The sequence below is a fragment of the Mya arenaria genome, chromosome 8 (assembly GCF_026914265.1).
Source record: "Mya arenaria isolate MELC-2E11 chromosome 8, ASM2691426v1".
Lineage (NCBI taxonomy): Eukaryota > Metazoa > Mollusca > Bivalvia > Myida > Myidae > Mya > Mya arenaria.
The window spans coordinates 60,193,429-60,217,357 of NC_069129.1; the positions used below are offsets into that span (position 1 = coordinate 60,193,429).

Sequence of the window (23,929 nt, forward strand, 5' to 3'; positions counted from 1 at the left end):
GACTGAGCATGACAAATAAGAAACAACTGGTCCAATGTTTCTTGGGTTACACTAGATCCTGGTTCAATTGTCGATAGGAGTTTTGCCGTGGTTTCACTGTAACGGCTACACTTTGAAAGAATGTTCAATACAGGAACATCCGAACGCTTGATTCCTTGACGGGATTCGTTGAGTCGTAGCTCTGTCGGCAGCTTAATCCGTGCCAAACTGTCCTTCAGTGCGGAAAAATCCCCCTGGATATCAGAATTAGACCCGGTGGCAGTTAGAGCTGCGGTACCGGGAGCCAACACGTGGCTACTTTCTGGGTGGTCGTTTACCGAGAAGCACCCTTCACGTGGTGAATTTACAAATCCGGAAGAAATATCAAGTTTCTGAATCACTGTCTGTAGATTTCGTTCTACGCCGATAATCCTTTCGTTCACAGAGTCTTTAAACTCCTGAAACTGTTCCTCCATCTGAATAATTGTCTATAAAATAAACTTATTTTCCTGACTGAACAAATCCTCTCTCGAGAGTGAACAAGATGAGAACATTATTACGTCACAAATGACTGTATTATGACGTAATTGTATGTCGCGTGACTACTAATAAAAATATCGCCGTCGTCTTTCGACTTTTCGCGGTTACTCCCCGGACAAAGTCTATTTCCCGGGACCCGGATTCAATAAGTTTGTCAAATTCCCGCCTTTCAGGAATGGTGTTCTGTCTAAAGCCCCGTGTATGCCCGCCGCCCCCCCCCCCCCCAGGCGGGCAAAATAATGACAGGTGCGTTACAGTAGCTAGGTGATGGAATCGTTATATATGAACTTATGAACACAGTTGTTAAACCAAGCTCTCTGCGAAAAACATGTTTAAAAAAGTCATTATTCATCAGTGGCGTAGCTACATTTAGGCCTTGTAGACCTAGGCCTTCAACTTTTTTGAAAAAATGACAAAATTTAAGTAACCAAAAATGCAATATAAACTAATATCTACTCAAACACTTTGAACAAAAAATGTTGTTTTTTTCAACCAAAGCAAGTTTGATATTTATTTAAACTACGTGCAAGGTGTTATTCTTGACTTTATTGATTTTATCAATTCAAGTATAATAAAGTGTGTGTAATGTGCATATAAAAGTTCCAAAACTCAAATAGAACTATCGGGCCTACAAGTCTGGTATAGAAAATGCGTGATAAGGGCGTGAGATATATCATGTTTGGGCCTCGAATTTCGGAGGAAATTAAATGTTGAGCTTGGAGCATAGAGACTCAAGCGCAGAAGAACCCTTGCATTATATCTCAGAATATACATGGCAAATAGTAGCCACAGATCTGTTTTCAATAGACAATAAAAAAAGGATCTACTTGTTGAATATTACTTCTCCCATTTATTTGAGAATTGCCAAAAAAGTAGTACGGTTATTGATCAGCCGTATGAAAGCCGTTTTTGCAAAATTTGAAATTCCAGAAATGGTGATACATAATTATATCACTGTCAGTCTGTCACAGTCATAAACAATCGTTTTCACTTGTCCAACCGTTTTTTTCGGTTTGTACGTATGAGCAAGGAGTATTTATTTTGGTCCCAGGCACGAGGGTATATATAGGCGTATGGGCAGGTACGCCCCACTAGCGGATTCCCGAGGGGGGCGGGCACCCCTCCCCCTTGAAACGTCCTTGGAAGCCGTTACTTTTAATGTCAATGTCTGAGAAAAAAAATAAACTACGCTCAAAATACACCATTTCAGATAGAAGCTGTGTAATTTCTTAGAGGAGTACCCAAAATCGTCTTGCCAACATTTTAAACAATTTAAGAAACGGTTCTGAGGGTGGGGCGAATGTCAAACGGTTGCTGAGCCACCTCTAACGACAATTCCTGGTGCCGCCCCTGCGTGAAGACCATACCCATGGTAGTCCCAGATGAAATATATATTATTAGAGCTAATTTAATGGTGGAAGTTAAATTTACATGTTTATGATAGTTTTTACGTAGATAGTATAGTGACGACGTTCTGATTTTTGTACTCGGTTATTTCGTAATTTATATCCTGATTATTGTTCCATTTTGCAAGGACTTTTAAAAGCGAATTTCTTGAAACACCTAATAATTCGTGGGATCATTTTTTTCTTTTGGATCCAACATCAGGCAATTCTTCTGCTGATGTGATATCAATAAAACTATACATACTAAAAAGCTTTCAAGGGCTGAGTATTGTGCGAGTACGTAGCGACATCTTCTCGATTCGTTTGATACACTGACTACGTTTGGGATTAGTTCGAGTAAGCACAATAAGCTTTCGTTTTGACAACAAACATGGCGGAAGATATCCCAGTTGTACCGAAGGCAGGAAGTTTATTATTGAATAGTGGCAATATAGTGAATTGGAACAGATTGAAAAGAAAACCATCACAAAGTCCTACAGTCGAGGCATGTTATTTTTACATTTTTTTTGATTGCTAATGTTTGTAAGGAATATCATCTGTTGTAACACGACCGCTGACGTTGTTGTGCACTTTAAGCACTTGTTTACGAGTTGTTGATGTTTTATTTGTTGAGGTAAATGTGTGAACCAAAATGTGATTCATACGTTATAACTGCTTGAAAACTTGGTCCCCTGTTGCTGGACTCAAAATATAGAATGGCACAGGATTAAGCCCAGATATTATGCACCAGTCAATTGTAGTCCAAATAATTGTACGTTGACTGATTTTTTTTAGATTTTTGATATGGCAAATCCTTCACGTACAAATTGTTTAGTATCAAAAGTGGGTACTTGTTCCGATCAGGATTCCGGGTTAAAGCATATTGCGTTTATAAAATATAATAAAAACAAGAAATATTACCAGATAATGTTATTTTATATTAGTTCCGTACACAAAAACTAAATATCCAACTTATAATTATGAGTTTGACGGCTTTTCTTCATTTCATTCTGTCAAAACATAACGATATATACATGAAGGGCACCTGCAAGGCTTTTGGGCACAGTTTTAAATCGCTCGGAACACTTCGGCCATGGCCGAGTTGTTACGATTGTATAACGAGGTCTATTTCGAAGCTTTGTCGGAGGAGGCCGAGTTATTACGATTGTATCGAGTTGTTCCCCTTCGCATAATTGTTGTCTGTGTCAGTCAACTTTCGTTTTATTGGAAAGGTAAACAACTTGTTTTAATGCATTAAATGCTTGTTTAGTGCAAAATAACATTTCAAGTACATGGTAAAATATGAATATAACTCTTTATGATCAATTTCAACCATAAAATACTTCACTTAAAACAATTTCAATATTTTTAAAACACCCCCGTTTTTTGCACATTCCCATTTAGACGTTAGGGATTGGAAGAATCCCGTATAACACGTCTTTTATTTTAGACTACAGTCAATTGTAACCACGGCCCCCCAGGTCCGGGGGTATACCAGGGATAGCTGGGGAAATGGGCTATGTTTTTAATATAGTTCAGATAGGCGAACCAGACCAGCATCAATTAGTCTACATCGACTCAAGCAAAGTTTAATCATACTCTCCAGTCTAGTAATTTAATAATTTTGAAAATAAATATATACTCACTCTGGTTAGGGACAAGTTTCTTGCCCGAACACAACCAACCACACATATTTTTTCAGATTTTGCTTATCACCGCAGACGTCATCTTTTAAATCTATTTTTCACTATACTGATATACACACCACGCTCATTTATATAATTTGTCCCGTGTCATGTCAACACTTAATGCGGCATTGTGAAATGTTATTTAATGGTAATTAAGGTAGCTCATTTCAATATTCTGAATGCTATTTCTTTGTACCGTTTCACATGAAAACGAGACAAGAAGGTATTCATGTGCTGTGAACTTTGAATGAGTACCGCAATGATAACTAGTGAATGTTTAACGCCAGTAACTTTCAGTCATGACTATCTGAAAATCCCTTAATAGTAACATACATAACAAATCACATTTAAACAAACACATTGCGCAATGATATTTTTTTAAATGAAAACTAAATTCAATTTGGTTTTTGTGTCGCCTGAAAAGACGACATATAGGGGTTACTTTTGTCGGTGGCGGTGGCGTCGGCGGGGGCGGCGTCCGCGTCCCATTTTCGCTTGTCCGGGGTTTATCTCCTAAACTATTAGTGGTATCAACTTAAAATTTCATATGTAGATAGATCTAATTGAGGGCAAGTTCAGTGCACAAGAACTGTTACTCTTGCTTCCATATTTTTAGAGTTATTGCCCTTGATTATTTTTCATGCTTAAAGTTTTGTCCGTGGCATATCTTGTTGAATATAAGAGTTATCAACTTGAAACTTCATATGTAGATATATCTCATGGAGGGCAAGTGCAGTGCACAATAACAGTAACTCTTGCTTTCTTAGTTTTAAAGTTATTGCCCTTTGTTAATTTTCATGCTTAAAGTTTTGTCCGGGGCATATCTTGAAGAATATAAGAGGTATCAACTTGAAACTTCATAGCTAGATAGATCTCATTGAGGGCAAGTGCAGTGCACAAGAACCGTTACTCTTGCTGCCATATTTTTGGAGTTATTGCCCTTTGTTAATTTTCTTGCTTAGGTTTTGTCCGGGGCATATCTCGTAAACTATAGGAGGTATCAACCTGAAACTTATTCCGTAGGTATATCTGATTGAGGGAAAGTGCAGTGCACAAGAACCGTAACTCTTGCTGCCATATTTTTAGAGTTATTGCCCTTTGTTAGTTTTGTCCAGGGCATATCTTGAAGAATATAAGAGGTATCAACTTGAAACTTCATAGCTAGATAGATCTCATTGAGGGCAAGTTCAGTGCACAAGAACCGTTACTCTTGCTGCCATATTTTTAGAGTTATTGCCCTTTGTTAATTTTCTTGCTTAGGTTTTGTCCGTGGCATATCTCGTAAACTATCAAATGCCACCTACACTTGAAAGTTAAATGGCAACATCATTGTCTATAAATGAATAAAATGCCAATCTAACAGCTATAATGTCGACAGTAAATAATTCGTCAGGCGACACAACCGACTCGCGGAGTTCTAGTTATTAGTTTTGACAGTTACAAAACCCTACAATAACATCTGCTTTTCGAACAAAGATGCATACTATTGGTGCAAACTTTTCCCGAAGTCCTTCACAGGTATATTTTTGTATCTTATAACAAAATAATCCAAAAATGCTTTTAATTGGAAAGCACTAACATTAAATATTTCAGCACTTACATTCAATATTTCAGCACTTACATTCAATATTTCAGCACTAACATTCAATATTTCAGCTACCTGATAATCATGGGGGATGATATTGTCAATATCTGGTGAAAGCCATTCTGTGAGCACTGTACAATTTACAAGCTTCTTTTTGTGCTTGCAGCACCTGTTATAATATTGCATGTTGTGGTAAGCCGAATGCCGGCGATATGCCTCGTGTATGTTTCTTGATGTTGTACGTGCTAGCAGCAGATGAACGTGGTGATACACATACCACCATGTTGACCACCAGAGTATACCAATGATATTTTGTGTTCAAATGAAGCTTCAAAATAGTATAACCTTTGGTGACCCGCCGCACTTATATATTTTGTTACTTATAAGTGGAAAAGTCACACAAGGTGTATTAAATTAATGAGAACTATAATACTTGACATATCTTACCGTCATTATTTGATAACAGAATTACACATCCTTATATTCAATAGTCTCATAATAATGTCTTTATGTGTCTAGTGGCCTGGCAGTTACCATAAATATGGATAAAACAATAAAACATGATTCAGATTACAGTTCATATCACACAATACAATCCACATTGCCTACTTACAGATTTATTGCATCAAGTGCCATCAACAAACACTCAGTACAGTAACATCTCTGGCTCTCACTGTCACACTACATCTCTCACAGTACTGTTATGGTCCTCAAGTTAACCATTACATAAACAATTCATGCACAAAACTGGGTGTCAAAGATATTATTTTTCTTTTCTTGTCCATCAGGGAAGACTGATATTATGACATATAATAGAATTATTCAATGTTAGTATTATAATGGTGATATTTCTTTTACAGATAAGTGAATGCATCGGCACAACATTCCAGGCATTTATAAATGGGTCCGACAAAAATGAGTTACAGGTATTTACAGTTTAAATGAAACATTTATAGTAAGCAGGGATAAAGCTAGAAGGAGACTATGGTGAAGAAGTCTCCCTATTCACTGTCAAACTTCCTTCTATTTGGATTCCAGGTAGAAGTTCTTTTTAGTAAGGCTAAATAAAAAAATAAAAAATGATTTGGTAGAATTTTTTTCCCTGGGTGAGCAGATGTTCACTATGCTCAAAGACTAGCATGATCCCTGGTAATGAGTGGTTTATATGAAGATAATAATGTTATAAATAACCATTGCTTTAAGATACAAGTAGCTGTTTGGCATTTCTATTCAATTCTCTGTATATTTTAAGACTGTAGCAGTCACAGCACAAATTATGAACACTGTTTTCTTTTACAATAAAGCAATAATTAACTCAAAATGCTAATGTACAAAGTAATGCTAATTAAGTAGACTTTGACTTGGTAAAAATCAATTATAACTGTGTCATGTGATGTACATTTTATTATATTTATTTGCACATTTTGTTTCAGTATCTGACCGACCTTAATTGTGTTCACCAGAAGTACAAGGAGACGGTGCCAAAGGCTGACCGTGGGGACTTCAAGCTCACAGGTACCTTTATGCATGATGCATATAATTATGTGGTGTATCTGTAATAGTCAATAATTCCAACTGGATCATGCTTGCTAGTCTAGCACAATCAAAATGGTTGCAGGGTTTGAAAGTTTAAAGTTGCAAAAACAAGTACAGTAATGGTATAAACATTCTAGCTTGTTGGTTCCTATTCAAATTGTGAAATGAATGTACATGTACACAAATTTAAATGCCTTTTTTTTTGTAAAATAATTTTTCTGATTTTTGTTGCATAAATTATGTCTTTTTCAACCATGGAGGTTATTCTTTTTTTTCTTTTTTTTCCAGTGAAGATATTCCTCTGTAGTTTACTGCCCACAGATGTGCTCCAGGAGGCCGTGGATAAAGGTATGTTTGCTTTGTTTTTGAACCAATATTTGTTGTGTTAAATGACTTATTTGTTAAGTGAAATATAATATACTCATTAAACTGACTGAAATATCTCATGTGTAGCATCTTGCTGCAAAATGTCCAGATTCAAAATAGACTTTGTGCCTTGTTTCGAAACAGTTAGGCTGTCAGTGCCTTTGTTTTAAATGTCATGTCTGGGGTCGACGCTTTATACTTTATTTCCCATGGATCATGAAAGGACACCATGAATTGAAATAAAGTGTCCCTTCCTCAAGTCAATTGAACTTTATGTACCTCTGAAAAGTTGTCAATAAGGCCATGTTTTCTTCTAAATTCAAATGCAAATACATCAGTCTTTGCTTGTTTTACCAATTTCGGTAATTTCACATTAAGTATGGTGTTGAAGAGTTTTTTTAATTCTTAAGTTGAGTTTATTTAGTGTTTTACAGTTCTAAAAATATCTGCATCAAATTAACATGTAATTTTGGTTCCGATCTATTTTTCTGTCTGAAATCTATGGTGTCCAGCCGGGACTTGGAGGTTCTGGATTCCCTCAATGAAATATGGTGTCCCAGAAAACCGAAACGCTGCATGAAATGATCACTGTTAGCTTACCCTTTTATAGTAAAAAAGAGCTGGAAAACAAAATAGGGCATATTTTGCTTATGTGATAATGTCTTTTTTAGGTATTGTCATAATTATCATTGGCGTTGTTGCTTGAATTGTCATTCAAAAAAGTCGACCTTGGTTAATCAACTTAAAAAAATATTCATTATTTTGTTACAAATCTAAATAAATTAATTTCTATGTTATTGCTAGGGAACATTTTCAGAACAAGTCACCAGCAAAACACTATGGTTCTCATTGTCATGAACAAATTAATAAGGTCTGTTGTAAAATGAATTCTAAAATAGCTCCTCTCAAAAGAAGCAGTTATCTTTTAAAATGTGACATGGAAAAGCAATTATAATAATTGCTTAAGTTTATAGTTTGGTCATGCTGTGTGATCAATTGAAAATTCAAGTGTTTATGTTGTAAGAATGAATGAATTATTTGAACTAGACGTTCCCACATATATTTTTATTTTACTTTTTTTCTCATGTATTTTCAACATGGATCATATTTACATAATATATGAAGAATATATATAGAATAACATTTCTATGTTGTATAAAAACGTATATATTTTTTCGGTGGAAAATGTTTTTCATAAGACTTGGAAATACATATGATATTATATGAGTATAAGATAAAGTACTTATTGCAATTTAGATTTTTTTCTTCCTAATATGCCACTCTATGATATGTTGACCATTTTCTTGATGTCATACTTGTGATTGTAGTGTTATTCTGATGTCCATGAAACATTCAATGAGATTTTTTATTTTTTATTTCTAATATTTTTCTAATTCCATCCCAGTATTGTCAGAGCTGGATGTGTCGTTTATTGAGACAGTGATTGTGGCATTCCCCGAGGTCGATAATGAGGAGTTGACACTGGAGGTAGTACAGCCATACTGGAAGGCCCTGGAGACGCTTGTTTACCGAGAAACTGTCATTTCACTCGGACTCGCAGACTTTGACAAGAAACTTCTTGAACAGCTATATGAGTGGGCAGAGGTAAATTATCTTCTTTTGTTCACAGAGAGACTTTAAAAATGCATTTACATATAATTCAATCCATGAAATTTACAAGAAATTAACTGGGCTGAACATTTTCTTTTTCATTTATGGAAGTATATGCATTACATATCTCAGTGTATACATGCAAATTAATATGTCTGTAAGACTAATACTACCATAATTTTCCTTAAGTGACACTTACATGTATACAATTCTGTGATTTGACAGACTCATTTTAATTGGTGATAAAACTTAAATTAGCCAACTATTTCTCAGATACTTTAAGCTGCTAGAATGCCTACACATAAAAGTTATGGTTTAAGGAGGTTAATACTGAAGATATGCATGATCAAGTAATGGTTTTAGGAGCTTAGATATATGGCTGTATTTCAGGTCAAACCAATGGTGAATGAGGTGAAATTGATTGCTCGGAGTTTTTGGTTTAATACACAGTTGTTTCAGTATTCAGGGGAACATGACCTTTTTGCTTGTCTGTTGGTTTGTTTACTTGTGTGTTTATTGGTTAGTTCGTCCATCTGTTTATGCCATTCTCGCCAGGCCAAAATGAATAACCATTAACTGGAATTTAACAAAATTTTAAAACAAATACATTTTTGGTCGTCTATTCGAGGAATATGGAGAGCTGTTCTGCTCATCCTAGCGTTGGCATCACACCTTGGTTTAGGTTTAACTTTTCCATGTTAGCACCTTTGAGTCATTATCTCAGCAAATACATAATGTATTGCATTGAAATTTTCATTATGTTTTCCCAACATTCCAACCTTCTTAATGAATGAAGTGAGATATAAAGGAGTTATAATATAATACACATTTTTATTCCTCGAGTTCAGGAAACAGGTTAGTAAGCGAGCATTTGGCTGAGGTTTTGCATGTAGGCTAATTTTGTAGTATTCAATGCATGTTTCAACAAAACAGAATAGTTGAGTGTGCTGTCTCTGTGATGGCATCCTCAGCATACATTTTGTACCTTGGTTGTCTTCATAAAATATCTTAAGTCATTTCTTAACAAAGGTCGATTTTTTTTAGAAAATTCAGAGTCAAATTTAAGTGTTTAACTCAAAAGTATGTTTAAACATTCAGTATTGAAAATGAAGTATTTTGGATGTTATCAAGTTATTATATCAGTGGGATGAAAATGAATTAAGTTAGGAAATGACTTAAGATGTTTTATGAATACTGGCACTCGTCGTAATTCTGTTAACATTACTTGTTTACACTGCATTAAACTAGGTGAAGCAGAGCACATAGAAAAGCAGGGCTATCTAGGGCGTTTATTGATACAGCTTCTACTTTTGTTCCATAAGTAATTTGGGCTTGTGTTTCAGGTCAAGCCTATGGTGAACCAGGTGAACCTGGAGTCCTGCTGTGTTATGCCGAAAGAGCTTGTGGAGTTTGCCAAGGAGAAGGATATACAGCTACTCACACATAATGATCCCAGAGGTGAGGGGGACAGATAGAGGGATTTTTTGGGTTGAGAGGGGTAACAGGGGGAGTGAGATTTAGGATGAGGACGACATACAGAGAGGGAGATTGGTGAGAGGAGAGTTAGAATTAGTTGTATGAATTGATGTGTGTTTGTTGGCAGGTTAGGGGAGAGGAGGAGGGAATTGTAGAGAGGAGATTAGTTTGAAGTAATCAGAAGTATTGGTTGTGGTGTTGTATTAGGGGATGTGGGAGAATGAGTTGTTTGTAGATAAATCGAGAGGTGGACTGTATATGACAATTTGAAATAAGGAATTGTTGACATTCTACAGTAAAATTTTAAACATAATTGTAGAAATCAAATGACTCAAATGACTGACAGTATATAAAGCAAATGTTTTACGACATTGAAAAATATCAAGCTCACAGGAAATGTGTGCCATTTAAAAATATTTAGACTTTCTTTATGACTTATCAAGTTATTGACATCTGTTCATATTTGATGAGAATATAAAAAGCCATTTAAAAATCAGTATTTATCTACTAAAAGTATTAAAAAAATACAATTACTTTCTTTAAAACTTGTCAAGTTATTGGCATCTTTTCATACTGCGAATACAAACTAATGTTCTTTTACAATGAAACTGGAAGAAAATATAGATGAAGTGCATTAAACATTTTGGTGTTTGATGACTGCTTAACAAAATAGGCCTGGATGGAGCACAATGTTTTAGAAAAGGTTGTATGAGGATGTTTTAATGGTTAAAGATATATACATGGCTATTATGATTTGAAACTTTGTGACTGAATGCACTTACCGTATGTACTGGCATTGCTAAAATATGAATAAGAAAAAAAATTGAACTCCGGGAATAAAGCTTTTATTAACGAGGTGATTGAAATGGATGAAATATGGACGGAACAACAACTTTTTGTGTAGTAGAAAAATGTATACAAATATCATTTCTATGACAATGTCTTAAAAGGTGCTATAAAGTTACACACAGGTGCAACAATACCACTTATATATTTGTATATTGTTAAAATTTAAAGCAATCAGAGAAATACCTCTCTTTTTTTACATCAGCAAGGGAACAGCGTTATCTTGTCAAGCAGTATATTTGATTTGCAAACATACAATTATTGTTTGATTTTTTTTTACTTTTGGTGTAATTTGGCAATGGTATTGTTCTTAAAACATTTATTACTCAGTAATCAAAATCTTTATAAAAAAAAAAGAAAAAATAACTTTATTAATTTTAGAGCTGAATAATGGTATTTTTATACATGATGTGATGTCATTGGGTTTTGCCATCATTCTCTACCTCCCTGTTAAAAATAGAACTACTTTTAGCAAAAAAAAGTACCTTAATGGCATTTTGCCCATTAAATGGAAACATTCCAAAGATTTCTGTCATATGTATAAATGTAATTCTTACCTCTGTCAATATTTCATGTATAGAGTCTGCAGATTTTTTGAAAGGCCCTGGTAGAGAGCTAATTTTCAAAGTCTTTATGCACATGTTTTCACAGACATTCTTCCTGCTGAGACATTGCAATCGGTGATACAGGATGCAAGCTCAGAGAAGGACGGTGAAGGCTGGGACCCGCTGTGGGTGCTACGGTACTCCGTGCTCGTAAAGTGTCGGGGCATTGTAAAGTCCAAGGGATACCTACTCAAGGCGGAGAGGGATGTTAGGAAGAGGAAGTGACGGACATTATGCTAGGAGGGGAGTCTAGATGAGGAGCAGTCTTCATGTATAGTCTGTTTAGGGTTGGATAATGTTTAGCCGTTTTTACCATACCAATTCCAAAAAGGAAGAAAAGCAGTTATGCTTATGATAACGAGGTAGCATGAGTTATGCTTATGATAACGACATAGCATGAGTTATGCTTATGATGCAAAAAAGTGGGTTTCAATTCCTTTGTGATATCAACAATATGGGTTTTTTACCTATATCTATTATTTAAAAGTTAGATAAAGCTTGGAAATAAGATGACTTAACATAGACATATGACAAGGTGTCTATGAGTCTGTCTTACCTTCTCATTTAAACTGCACGTATAAATACAAGAACTACGCCATCTGACGCAAACTGTATCCAACCCTATACAAGATGTTATGGGCTTGCACACTTCCATAATTGAGGTGTTTGTGATGAGCTAACGTGTTTGTATTGAGGTGTGATCATTATTCATTTGTCTGTGATATCATATGGCCGTGAGGGGTCTGTATATCAAAGTATCCCCATTGATATTTCATTGGAGTGCATACTGTGAATTAAAGATCAATTTAGAAAGTGTAAGCTCATTTCATAAAAGTAATCACAATTTGTAGTTAGTTAAATGTGGGAGAATACTGAAGTATTAAAGATGCACAATTACTTACAGATAAGATTTTCCACAATAAATAATATTGTTTTAATATTCCAAAAAGGATGAATAAATGTCAAAAACAATTGCTCTTATGAAACATACCGAGTTCAATTTGACAGAAATAAGATAAAACATGATTTCTACCTCATGAGACAATAGTAGATCACAGTAAATCTATTAGCATTCACCAATCATTTAATACTTTTGCGCTTTCTGCTATTAATTACACGGTTACAAACTTGTTATTAGTTATTAATATTTTCTGTAAATGTATTATTTAGTAAGTTGTTAAAGGTTTATCAGTCTAAATTGATGTTTGTTATATACTTGTATTAATTTTGAATGAAAGTGTCACTTTAACATTTCATTATGGATATTGATTAAATATACAAAATGTAAGTTTTCCTTAGTAAATTGATTACCATCTTTAATTCCGAAGGGTTTTGTAAAAAATGGATTTTCCTGTGACCAGACTATACTGTATACTTTTTAGGTGTAAGTTTAGTTTCTACAAAACAAAAGGTATTCAATGGTCCTCAGCTCTAAGGCTTATATAGTGTCCGGGATATAAGTACATACAGCAAGTGTGTATTTACTTAACTGCTAAGGTTTGTTCACTGCCAATTTTGTTTTGTTTTTCTTGACAAAACATTTAAAGCTACACAATGTCTTTAAGCAACAGTGATGTATTTATTGTTAAGTAAACAAAAACAAGCACTGTTGTCACTATTGCTAGGAGTTTCTTCTCACTATTGCAGAATTAGTGAAGCGTAAAATGAAAGTACTGATAGACAGGCCTCTTGTTCAGCCAGCAAAGTGGCACGTAATAAGCTGCATATACATGTACAGGGTTAAAAGGACTATGGCACCAGATGATACAATTGCAAGAAAAAGATAAAATTGTCAAAAAAAGTTGATATCGTGTGCAATGCATTAAATCTTGAGTAACCGATGTATCACTTGGCTTATGACATAATCATCTTTCGCAGTTTTTGCATATTCTTCACATTTGAAATTTACTGGGTTTGTCTACCACTTAAATCCATGTAAGTCCAAGTTAATTTAAAAATACCATTGGAATATGTATCTGTACTACTCCCGTGGCTTTCACATGCTAAATACTCTCACTACTATACCAACTGGGAAACCATTATGCCCTTTATTTAAAAGGTAAACTATGCTGAGACAATGACAAAATATTATTTCAATCCTGTAAAAAGATGTTTTTTCAGACTCATACTAGCTCATTTTGACAATTCTAGGCTTGATTTGTGGAAATAGTGTATTTGCCAATTTTGGGGCCATCTGGTGTCTAGTCCCTTTAATATATTCAGATGAAAGTTGTAATTTTCATGTATATAATCTTAAAATTACATTATGCTTCTATTTTTCAGTTAAGTTTATTTCTGTACAATTTAAAAAGAAAATAAGTTTGGTCTTTTGATTCTGTGTATGAAAATGAGAAGTTTAATTAAATTGTCATTACATAAAACACATCAGACAAGATGCTTTAATGATATTTAATGAAATATACATGTAGCACAAAAATTCAACAGCAATTCCATTGACAACGGGTCCAATAGTTTTATTCTTGGTTTACAGTACCTGGTTCGCCATTGACTTCATCTCAGAGGGCATACAATGTGTACTATCATGTTTAACATGTGTTTGATCAACATGTAGTTCTGCATGTTCACATGTACTAAATACATTGACCTACATATAGTTCTACATGTTAACATGTACTAAACACAGAGTCGAATTAGCATAACTCGACATACCCCTTCCTTATGCCGTACAAAAAAGCTTTTGGTATTTGATCAATGCATATTTGTTAAATGGTTAAATGGCCGGGCTGTGTCTTGGGTAGCATTTGGGTATTTTAATATGTTCATTATGAGAAAATTGCCGGTCACATGTAAGACTCATTTCCTTAGGTCAACGATCAAGGTCACACTTGATGGTCATTTGTCATAATTCCTTTTATTTTTGCTTGTCCGGTCTATCCTTAGATAGCTTTAGGGTATTTTAAATTAACTTGGCACAAATGTTCACCATGAGCACATGTCCTGTTGCTAGCAAGACCAATGTCTTTAAATTAATCAAAAGTCATGGTCACACACAATGGTCAAAATCCCTTGTATTGTTGAAATAACGTGGCACAAATGTTAACTATGAGATGATGGTATGTTACATGCAAGACCCATTTTTGTAGGTCAAAGGCCAAGGTCACACTCAGGATCATTGGTCAGATATTTGTATGGATTATTTGACATCACTGTCATGCATAGTCGTCAACTTTCCAGATTTTATATCAATGATCAGAGAGCAATCTTTCTCTGAACTGTTCCATGGTTTTGATATTTGTAGGTGATTTGCCACCAAACTTTTAGTGAAGATAATGCTTTTGGTTTGATTTGAGAATATTTTGAAATCATGTTTTATAACTGTTTTTTTTTTTAAATCCTGTAAATTTGCATATATTTTGAAGCTATCACTAGTATCATTTTTTTTGGTGCAATGTTATAATGCCAGATTTACCTAAAAAGTTTATTTAGACCTTATCACTGGTTTTAAGCTCAAATATTCTAAGAGTTATTGACCAAATTGACATTCATACAATGTTGTTTGTCATGTAAAACAAAGCATTGAGTTGCACACATACAGTATAAGTCAGTTCATATAACACAAGTGACTTCATCAAAACTGTTCACTGGAAAATAGTTGGGAATTATTTATACGAAAAAATGAGAGAGATGATATGTTACCAGCTAGAGGAAAACATGTAAATTAGTTTTTTGATAATATTTCACTAAAAACATGGTACTATATGAAAGGGCACTGCTATTAAAACAATGGATTATCTTCCCGTCATATTTTTATTTGTTATTGTTTGTACAGGCATCAGTAGGAGCATCATTGGTATTGTTTGTACAAGTATTGTTAATATTGTTTGTTCAAGCATCTCTGGTATTGTTTGTATAAGCATCATTGTTATTGTTTGTATAAGCATCATTGGTATTGTTTGTATAAGCATCATTGATATTGTTTGTACAAGCATCATTGATATTGTTAGTACAAGCATCATTGACATTGTTTGTACAATCATTATTGTTATTGTTTGTACAATCATTATTGATATTGTTTGAACAAGCATCATTGATATTGTTTGTACAATCATTATTGATATTGTTTGAACAAGCATCATTGATATTGTTTGTACAATCATTATTGATATTGTTTGAACAAGCATCATTGATATTGTTAGTACAAGCATCATTGACATTGTTTGTACAATCATTATTGATATTGTTTGTACAAGCATCATTGATATTGTTTGTACAAGCATCATTGACATTGTTTGTACAATCATTATTGATATTGTTTGAACAAGCATCATTGATATTGTTTGTATAAGCATCATTGACATTGTTTGTACAATCATTATTGATATTGTTTGAACAAGCATCATTGATATTGTTAGTACAAGCATCATTGACATTGTTTGTACAATCATTATTGATATTGTTTGTACAATCATTATTGATATTGTTTGAACAAGCATCATTGATATTGTTTGTACAATCATTATTGACATTGTTTGTACAATCATTATTGATATTGTTTGAACAAGCATCATTGATATTGTTTGTACAAGCATCATTGACATTGTTTGTACAAGCATCATTGATATTGTTTGTACAAGCATCATTGATATTGTTTGTACAAGCATCATTGACATTGTTTGTACAATCATTATTGATATTATTTGAACAAGCATCATTGATATTGTTTGTACAAGCATCATTGACATTGTTTGTACAATCATTATTGATATTGTTTGAACAAGCATCATTGATATTGTTAGTACAAGCATCATTGACATTGTTTGTACAATCATTATTGATATTGTTTGTACAAGCATCATTGATATTGTTTGTACAAGCATCATTGACATTGTTTGTACAATCATTATTGATATTGTTTGAACAAGCATCATTGATATTGTTTGTATAAGCATCATTGACATTGTTTGTACAATCATTATTGATATTGTTTGAACAAGCATCATTGATATTGTTAGTACAAGCATCATTGACATTGTTTGTACAATCATTATTGATATTGTTTGTACAATCATTATTGATATTGTTTGAACAAGCATCATTGATATTGTTTGTACAATCATTATTGACATTGTTTGTACAATCATTATTGATATTGTTTGAACAAGCATCATTGATATTGTTTGTACAAGCATCATTGACATTGTTTGTACAATCATTATTGATATTGTTTGAACAAGCATCATTGATATTGTTTGTACAAGCATCATTGACATTGTTTGTACAATCATTATTGATATTGTTTGAACAAGCATCATTGATATTGTTTGTACAAGCATCATTGACATTGTTTGTACAATCATTATTGATATTGTTTGTACAATCATTATTGATATTGTTTGAACAAGCATCATTGATATTGTTTGTACAAGCATCATTGACATTGTTTGTACAATCATTATTGATATTGTTTGAACAAGCATCATTGATATTGTTAGTACAAGCATCATTGACATTGTTTGTACAATCATTATTGATATTGTTTGTACAAGCATCATTGATATTGTTTGTACAAGCATCATTGATATTGTTTGTACAAGCATCATTGACATTGTTTGTACAATCATTATTGATATTGTTTGAACAATCATTATTGATATTGTTTGTACAAGCATCATTGATATTGTTTGTACAAGCATCATTGATATTGTTTGTACAATCATTATTGATATTGTTTGAACAAGCATCATTGATATTGTTAGTACAAGCATCATTGACATTGTTTGTACAATCATTATTGATATTGTTTGTACAATCATTATTGATATTGTTTGTACAATCATTATTGATATTGTTTGTACAAGCATCATTGACATTGTTTGTACAATCATTATTGATATTGTTTGAACAAGCATCATTGATATTGTTTGTACAAGCATCATTGATATTGGTCATCTACTTGTGAATAATAAATAATGTTCCAAGGTAATGTTTTTATTTATTGGCTACATGTACCATGGTAAACGTTCTCATGGTGGACTGGAGTTTAAACAATTTGAAAGAGTAGAAAAGGGATTGGTTGAAGAGTAGTTGGTTGACATTGCCTCATTATTCTACTCCATATAACAGTAGTGGACAGTCGGTCGGTTTTGTCTGGACAATCACTTCAGAAACGGGTTAAAGAATTGAATAATTTTTGGTTCACATGTTTAACTCTATACAATATGCAGTAGGTCATTTTTGATTTTGGTTACAAATCACTCATTTTTGACGGAGCAGTATCCACTTTACAAATTATAGTTAGACAGAATTTGGGTGTCAAGAGCTATAAAGCGTTATATATTAAAATGTGTTTTGGTAAACATGTTTAACTCCATAAAAAGCAGGTTAAGCTGCCCTGTGATGTAACAAAACAATCCGTAGCCCACATGAGAGTTGGAGTGCTACATTGGGACATAATGCAGGCGGGATGGAATAAATTTATAATACTGGTAAACAGGGCCGATTTAAGTTTCTTTCGGATGAGGGTGTGTCATTTTAAGTAGAGCAGGGTGAGGCTGGCCATTTAAAACATGCCTTTTCATGGTTGAATACTAAGTTTCACCCCTCGACCAAGGACCAATGGGGTATCATATGTCACTATTAGACTTTTGACCCGCTGGGTATGTCATCTTTAAAGGACGACCATGTAAGATTAATGTACTTCAAGTTGTATCATCACTAGACCACATACCCCACAAGGTATGCTGCCATTAGACGATGAAATAATGAGCCATATCACCACTAAACAACATCCCTCAAGGAATGTTGCCATAAGACGATGGAATAATGAGACATGTCACCACTAGACAACATCCCTCAAGGTATGTTGCCATTAGACGATGGAATAATGAGACATATCACCACAAGACAACATCCCTCAAGGTATGTTGCCATTAGACGATGAAATAATGAGACATATCACCACTAAACAACATCCCTCAAGGTATATTGCCATTAGACGATGGAATAATGAGACATATCACCACTAAACAACATCCCTCAAGGTATGTTGCCATTAGACGATGGAATAATGAGACATATCACCACAAGACAACATCCCTCAAGGTATGTTGCCATTAGACGATGAAATAATGAGGCATATCACCACTAGACAACATCCCTCAAGGTATGTTGACATTAGACGATGGAATAATGAGACATATCACCACTAGACAACATCCCTCAAGGTATGTTGACATTAGACGATGGAATAATGAGACATATCACCACTAGACAACATCCCTCGAGGTATGCTGCCATTAGGCGATGAAATAATGAGGCATATCACCACTAGACAACATCCCTCAAGGTATGTTGACATTAGACGATGGAATAATGAGACATATCACCACTAGACAACATCCCTCAAGGTATGCTGCCATTAGACGATGGAATAATGAGACATATCACCACTAGACAACATCCCTCAAGGTATGTTGACATTAGACGATGGAATAATGAGACATATCACCACTAGACAACATCCCTCAAGGTATGTTGACATTAGACGATGAAATAATGAGACATATCACCACTAGACAACATCCCTCAAGGTATGTTGACATTAGACGATGAAATAATGAGACATATCACCACAAGACAACATCCCTCAAGGTATGTTGACATTAGACGATGGAATAATGAGACATATCACCACAAGACAACATCCCTCAAGGTATGTTGCCATTAGACGATGAAATAATGAGACATATCACCACTAAACAACATCCCTCAAGGTATGTTGCCATTAGACGATGGAATAATGAGACATATCACCACAAGACAACATCCCTCAAGGTATGTTGACATTAGACGATGGAATAATGAGACATATCACCACTAGCCAATATCCCTCAAGGTATGCTGCCATTAGGCGATGAAATAATGAGCCATATCACCACTAGACAACATCCCTCAAGGTATGTTGTCATTAGACGATGGAATTATGCGACATATCACCACAAGACAACATCCCTCGAGGTATGTTGCCATTAGACGGTGGAATAATGAGACATATCACCACTAGACAACATATCCCTCAAGGTATGTCAGCACTTGACCATGTATTCGTGAGTAATCACAGAACCATGACCCTGCAAGATATGTCAGCACCAGACCATGGATTCGTGAGTAAAGTCATCACAGAACCATGGACCTGCAAGATATGTCAGCACCAGATCATGGATTCGTGAGTAAAGTCATCACAGAACCATGGACCTGCAAGATATGTCAGCACCAGACCATGGATTCGTGAGTAAAGTCATCACAGAACCATGGACCTGCAAGATATGTCAGCACCAGACCATGGATTCGTGAGTAAAGTCATCACATAACCATGGACCTGCACGATATGTCAGCACCAGACCATGTATTCGTGAGTAAAGTCATCACAGAACCATGGACCTGCAAGATATGTTAGCACCAGACCATGGATTCGTGAGTAAAGTCATCACAGAACTATGGACCTGCAAGGTATGTCACCACTTGTAGATTGATCTATGAGTACAGTCATCACATAACTATTGACCTCCAAGGTATGTCACCACTTGTAGATTGATCTATGAGTACAGTCACCACAGAACTATTGACCTGCAAGAAATGTCAGCACCAGACGATTGGTCCGTGAGTAAAGTCATCACAGAACCATAGACCTTCAAGGTATGTCACCACTTGTAGATTGATCTATGAGTACAGTCATCACAGAACTATTGACCTGCAAGATATGTCAGCACCAGACGATTGGTCCGTGAGTAAAGTCATCACAGAACCATGGACCTTCAATGAATGTCACCATAAGACCATTGATTCGTGAGTCAAGCCATCACAGAACCATGGACCTGCAAGATATGACACCACCAGACCATGGATTCATGAGTAAAGTCATCACATAACCATAGGCCTGCAAGATATGACGCCACCAGACCATGGATTCGTGATTAAAGTCATCACATAACCATGGGCCTGCAAGATATGACGCCACCAGACCATGGATTCGTGATTAAAGTCATCACATAACCATGGGCCTGCAAGATATGACGCCACCAGACCATGGATTCGTGATTAAAGTCATCACATAACCATGGACCTGCAAGATATGACAGCACCAGCTTATGGATTCGTGAGTAAAGTCATCACATAACCATGGACCTGCGAGGTATGTCACCATAAGGCCATGAACCCAAAAGTTGTGTCACCCCTACACCTTGGACCTACTTTACCATTGACACGGAAGGTATGTCACCACCTGACCATTGACACGGCTATTAACGGCTATTATCGACTAAAATCTTTATAGATACGACCAGCTGGGCTTGCCAATTATTTGATATTATCTATCTATTCTTATATTAAATCAGAAGTTATTATTGTTTGTTTCTGTCGCTTGTTTTCCCTCTACCTCCTGAATCCCCGTGTGAGCAACAGCCCTTGAATTGTATTGAAATACAAGTATACATACATGCATTTTCCATCCTTGGCTAATGATAATATGTTGAACGAAACCCCAGTTGCAGCCTGTCATTTGAACTCCGCCAAATTAGACCAGATTTGCATAGGCATGTTCCTATGTTCAGACTTATTCCAAAGAAGCGTGTGCATGTGGTACTAGAGACGATACACCACTTTCATAATCTTAGCAGACGCATGCTTAGATTAAACCTGAAGGCACCATCTTGTTTGGCAATAAACAAAGAACACCAACACCCAGGCTACTTTTAGAGCTTATTTTTCAGTTGTTTTGTGATGTCCTTGAGCTCTGAATGAACGTGTGTGGGGGATACACCCCTTCCCCACCTTAATTGTCTAAGTGAACATTGTATGTTAATTCAGTTGAGATATTTTGACTTATTTACACTAAACTATTCCATATAAGACTCCACTTAGCAACACTTTTTCATGGAGGGCTCTCTTGCTATATTGAGTGCCTTTTTTGGAGGTACCTTGGAGGCGCAAGGTATGCACCTAACGTGCGTCTAATGTAACGGATTTTTGAAATTATAGCTTTGTTGTTACGAATTCCACAGTTAAAAAAACGCAAAATAAGACAAATTCGTACACGAATCATAGTCTTTTTATTATATTAGTAAAGTCAAATGAATTTAACCTGGAAATGAATTCAATTAAAAACTGTTTTTGCTTCAACCTATATTGTTCACGTTTAAAGCTGCACTCTGATTGAACGTTTTGACTATTTTTTATTATTTTTTGTCTGGAACGAGACAATTTTTTCGGTAATCCATGGATACCAGTAATATAAGACTGCTGACACAAAATTTTATATTTAAGTTAACAAATTGAAGTTTTATGCATTTTTCTTAAACATTAATTTCCGAACGGAAATATGAAAACCTACTATCTGATTTTTTGTCAGCTTTCTTATATCTTTGGTTTGCAGATATTTACGCAAAATTTGCTCTTTCCGAGACGAAAAATTGAACAATTGTTGAAATGGTATATATCTGTTAATGTGCAGCTTTAAAACAAGATAATACCAACAATGAAAGATAACTCTCAACATAAACCACCGAAGACAAGTCAGCAGTCAGCTCCCTTTGCTAGCTACAATAATGAGCGATCAGGTGTACTTTTTTATTATTTTGATATTTCTTATGTATCCCTGTAACGCTACAACTATCTACCATTTAACATCGGGCGAATAAATATATAGTAATAAAATGCATCGATGTTGAAAAATAATGACAAAATTGTTCAATTTACATGTATACCCACATCACTTGACCTAAACTGGATTTCATTGATCATTAGATTCGTTATTTTCACATAAATGCATTCTGGGTCACGATAACTGTTATACATGTACACAACCGGTCAGATTTGTCCCAGATTTACAGATTTCGGTAAACTTGATAAACAATCGACACATGTAAGTGTTTAATGATAACTGAACATGTTTTTTTTTTGCATAATGACAAAGATAAACATGTGTTTAAAGGTAGGCAATAATTAATGTATTCGTAGAAATTTGAATTTATAAAGGAGATTATTTCAAAATTGTAGCCGCGAGGATTCTCTGAACAAGGACCGTTCGCTACTTTTTGTTGGGGACGTCACGAGTCTGCCATAGTAAAAAAGTCAAACGACTCGTTGACTGCCATTTAGGTGGGCTACTCCCTTTGCATGCAGACATTTTGAAACCAGCCACTGTATAAATATGGTAATACGATGAAAACAAGCACTGCCCTATGCCGGCAAAGTTTTAAACGATCCGACATGGTTTGACGGAATTCGATAAAGAGCCACCTTTGGAACATTTCTGTAGAATTATTTTGAAATCTGGCCAGTGGTTTCTGAGGAGATGGGCAGTTTCAAAAGTTTTGCCTACTGTATAGTCATATTGCGAAAACAAGCTGGCCAGCGGATTCTGAGCAGAAGAATTTTACTTTTTCCATTAGGATGCCTTGGCAATCAGAGGTCTAAATGTATCCATTTATTTTATGGATACTGGAAGAGGACCGTCCAATGAACAATTCTGTGAAGTTTTGTTGCAATAGCCAATTGGTTTAGAAAGAGAAGTTTTTTGAAGGAAAATATTGAGGCGAACGACGACGGACAACAGACAGTCCCCTATAACAATAGCTGGCCCTTGAGTACAGAGGTGAAGCTATAACATACATCGTTTTTATCGATCTATTGAACGTTGATTTATATATTCAGATTTATAGAACAAATCACTATTACTATATTGATACCAGGTAACCTTTGGTGTTCTTATGCTCACCAGTGTTTTTAAACACGACTTCACCGTCCACTTTGTAATCCTCAAACTTCTTCGTAAAAAGAGTCTTGAACCCTAACTTCTCGTATATTCGTTGCGAATAGTTCGAGGAAGCTTCCCCTTTAATATATATTGGTTCAATACCAAGGTTTGAAGCAAGTTTGACCCCTGCCTGCATCAGAGTCGTCCCGAAGCCCCTACGTCGGTATTTTGCGGAAACACCAAGTCCTAGAAATTGTATCAACTCATCAATACCGTACGTCTCAAAAACGTTGACTTCCTTATTCATAGCCTCGAAAAATTCAGACTCCTTCCTCATTGCCGCGTCTTTAATACTCGCCAGATCAAAGGCATCACCTTTAAACATGGTGCGGACGGACCTGATACCCATGACGTCACCACTTTCGGGGTCTACCATCATCACGGACAAACCTTGTTTGAACGTATCTATAAATAGATCCTCGAACTCCTTGGTCCACGTGATCCCAACACCCAACCCTAGGGGCTCGTCATCTACGAAGCAGGATTTCGCTACATCGAGAGCACCCTGGCAGTTTTCTTCTGAGATCAAGACCAGTTCG

General features: G+C 35.2%; 2 protein-coding genes across 2 annotated transcripts; one reads left to right on the forward strand and one right to left on the reverse strand.

Annotated features, from left to right (window-relative positions):
• The first annotated feature begins 2,083 nt into the window (after positions 1 to 2,083).
• Positions 2,084 to 15,592, forward strand: LOC128243839 (glutamate--cysteine ligase regulatory subunit-like). Its single transcript, XM_052961809.1, has 7 exons — positions 2,084 to 2,409; positions 6,038 to 6,103; positions 6,611 to 6,692; positions 7,002 to 7,061; positions 8,485 to 8,684; positions 10,034 to 10,148; positions 11,664 to 15,592. Exons 1-7 carry the CDS (start codon positions 2,296 to 2,298, stop codon positions 11,840 to 11,842), a joined length of 816 nt encoding a protein of 271 aa, XP_052817769.1. The 5' UTR covers positions 2,084 to 2,295; the 3' UTR covers positions 11,843 to 15,592.
• Positions 15,593 to 23,310: 7,718 nt separating this feature from the next.
• Positions 23,311 to 23,766, reverse strand: LOC128244410 (arylalkylamine N-acetyltransferase 1-like). Its single transcript, XM_052962419.1, has one exon. The coding sequence runs from the start codon at positions 23,764 to 23,766 to the stop codon at positions 23,311 to 23,313; it is 456 nt and encodes a 151-aa protein (XP_052818379.1).
• Positions 23,767 to 23,929: the final 163 nt, after the last annotated feature.

Bases quoted from the DNA above. Each gene is read 5' to 3' on its own strand.
- LOC128243839 (XM_052961809.1), top strand. From the start codon at position 2,296: ATGGCGGAAGATATCCCAGTTGTACCGAAGGCAGGAAGTTTATTATTG. The intron at 6,104-6,610 runs GTATTTACAGTT...ATTTTGTTTCAG, and splicing joins CCGACAAAAATGAGTTACAG to TATCTGACCGACCTTAATTG. The intron at 7,062-8,484 runs GTATGTTTGCTT...ATTCCATCCCAG, and splicing joins CCAGGAGGCCGTGGATAAAG to TATTGTCAGAGCTGGATGTG.
- LOC128244410 (XM_052962419.1), bottom strand. From the start codon at position 23,766: ATGGTAGACCCCGAAAGTGGTGACGTCATGGGTATCAGGTCCGTCCGC.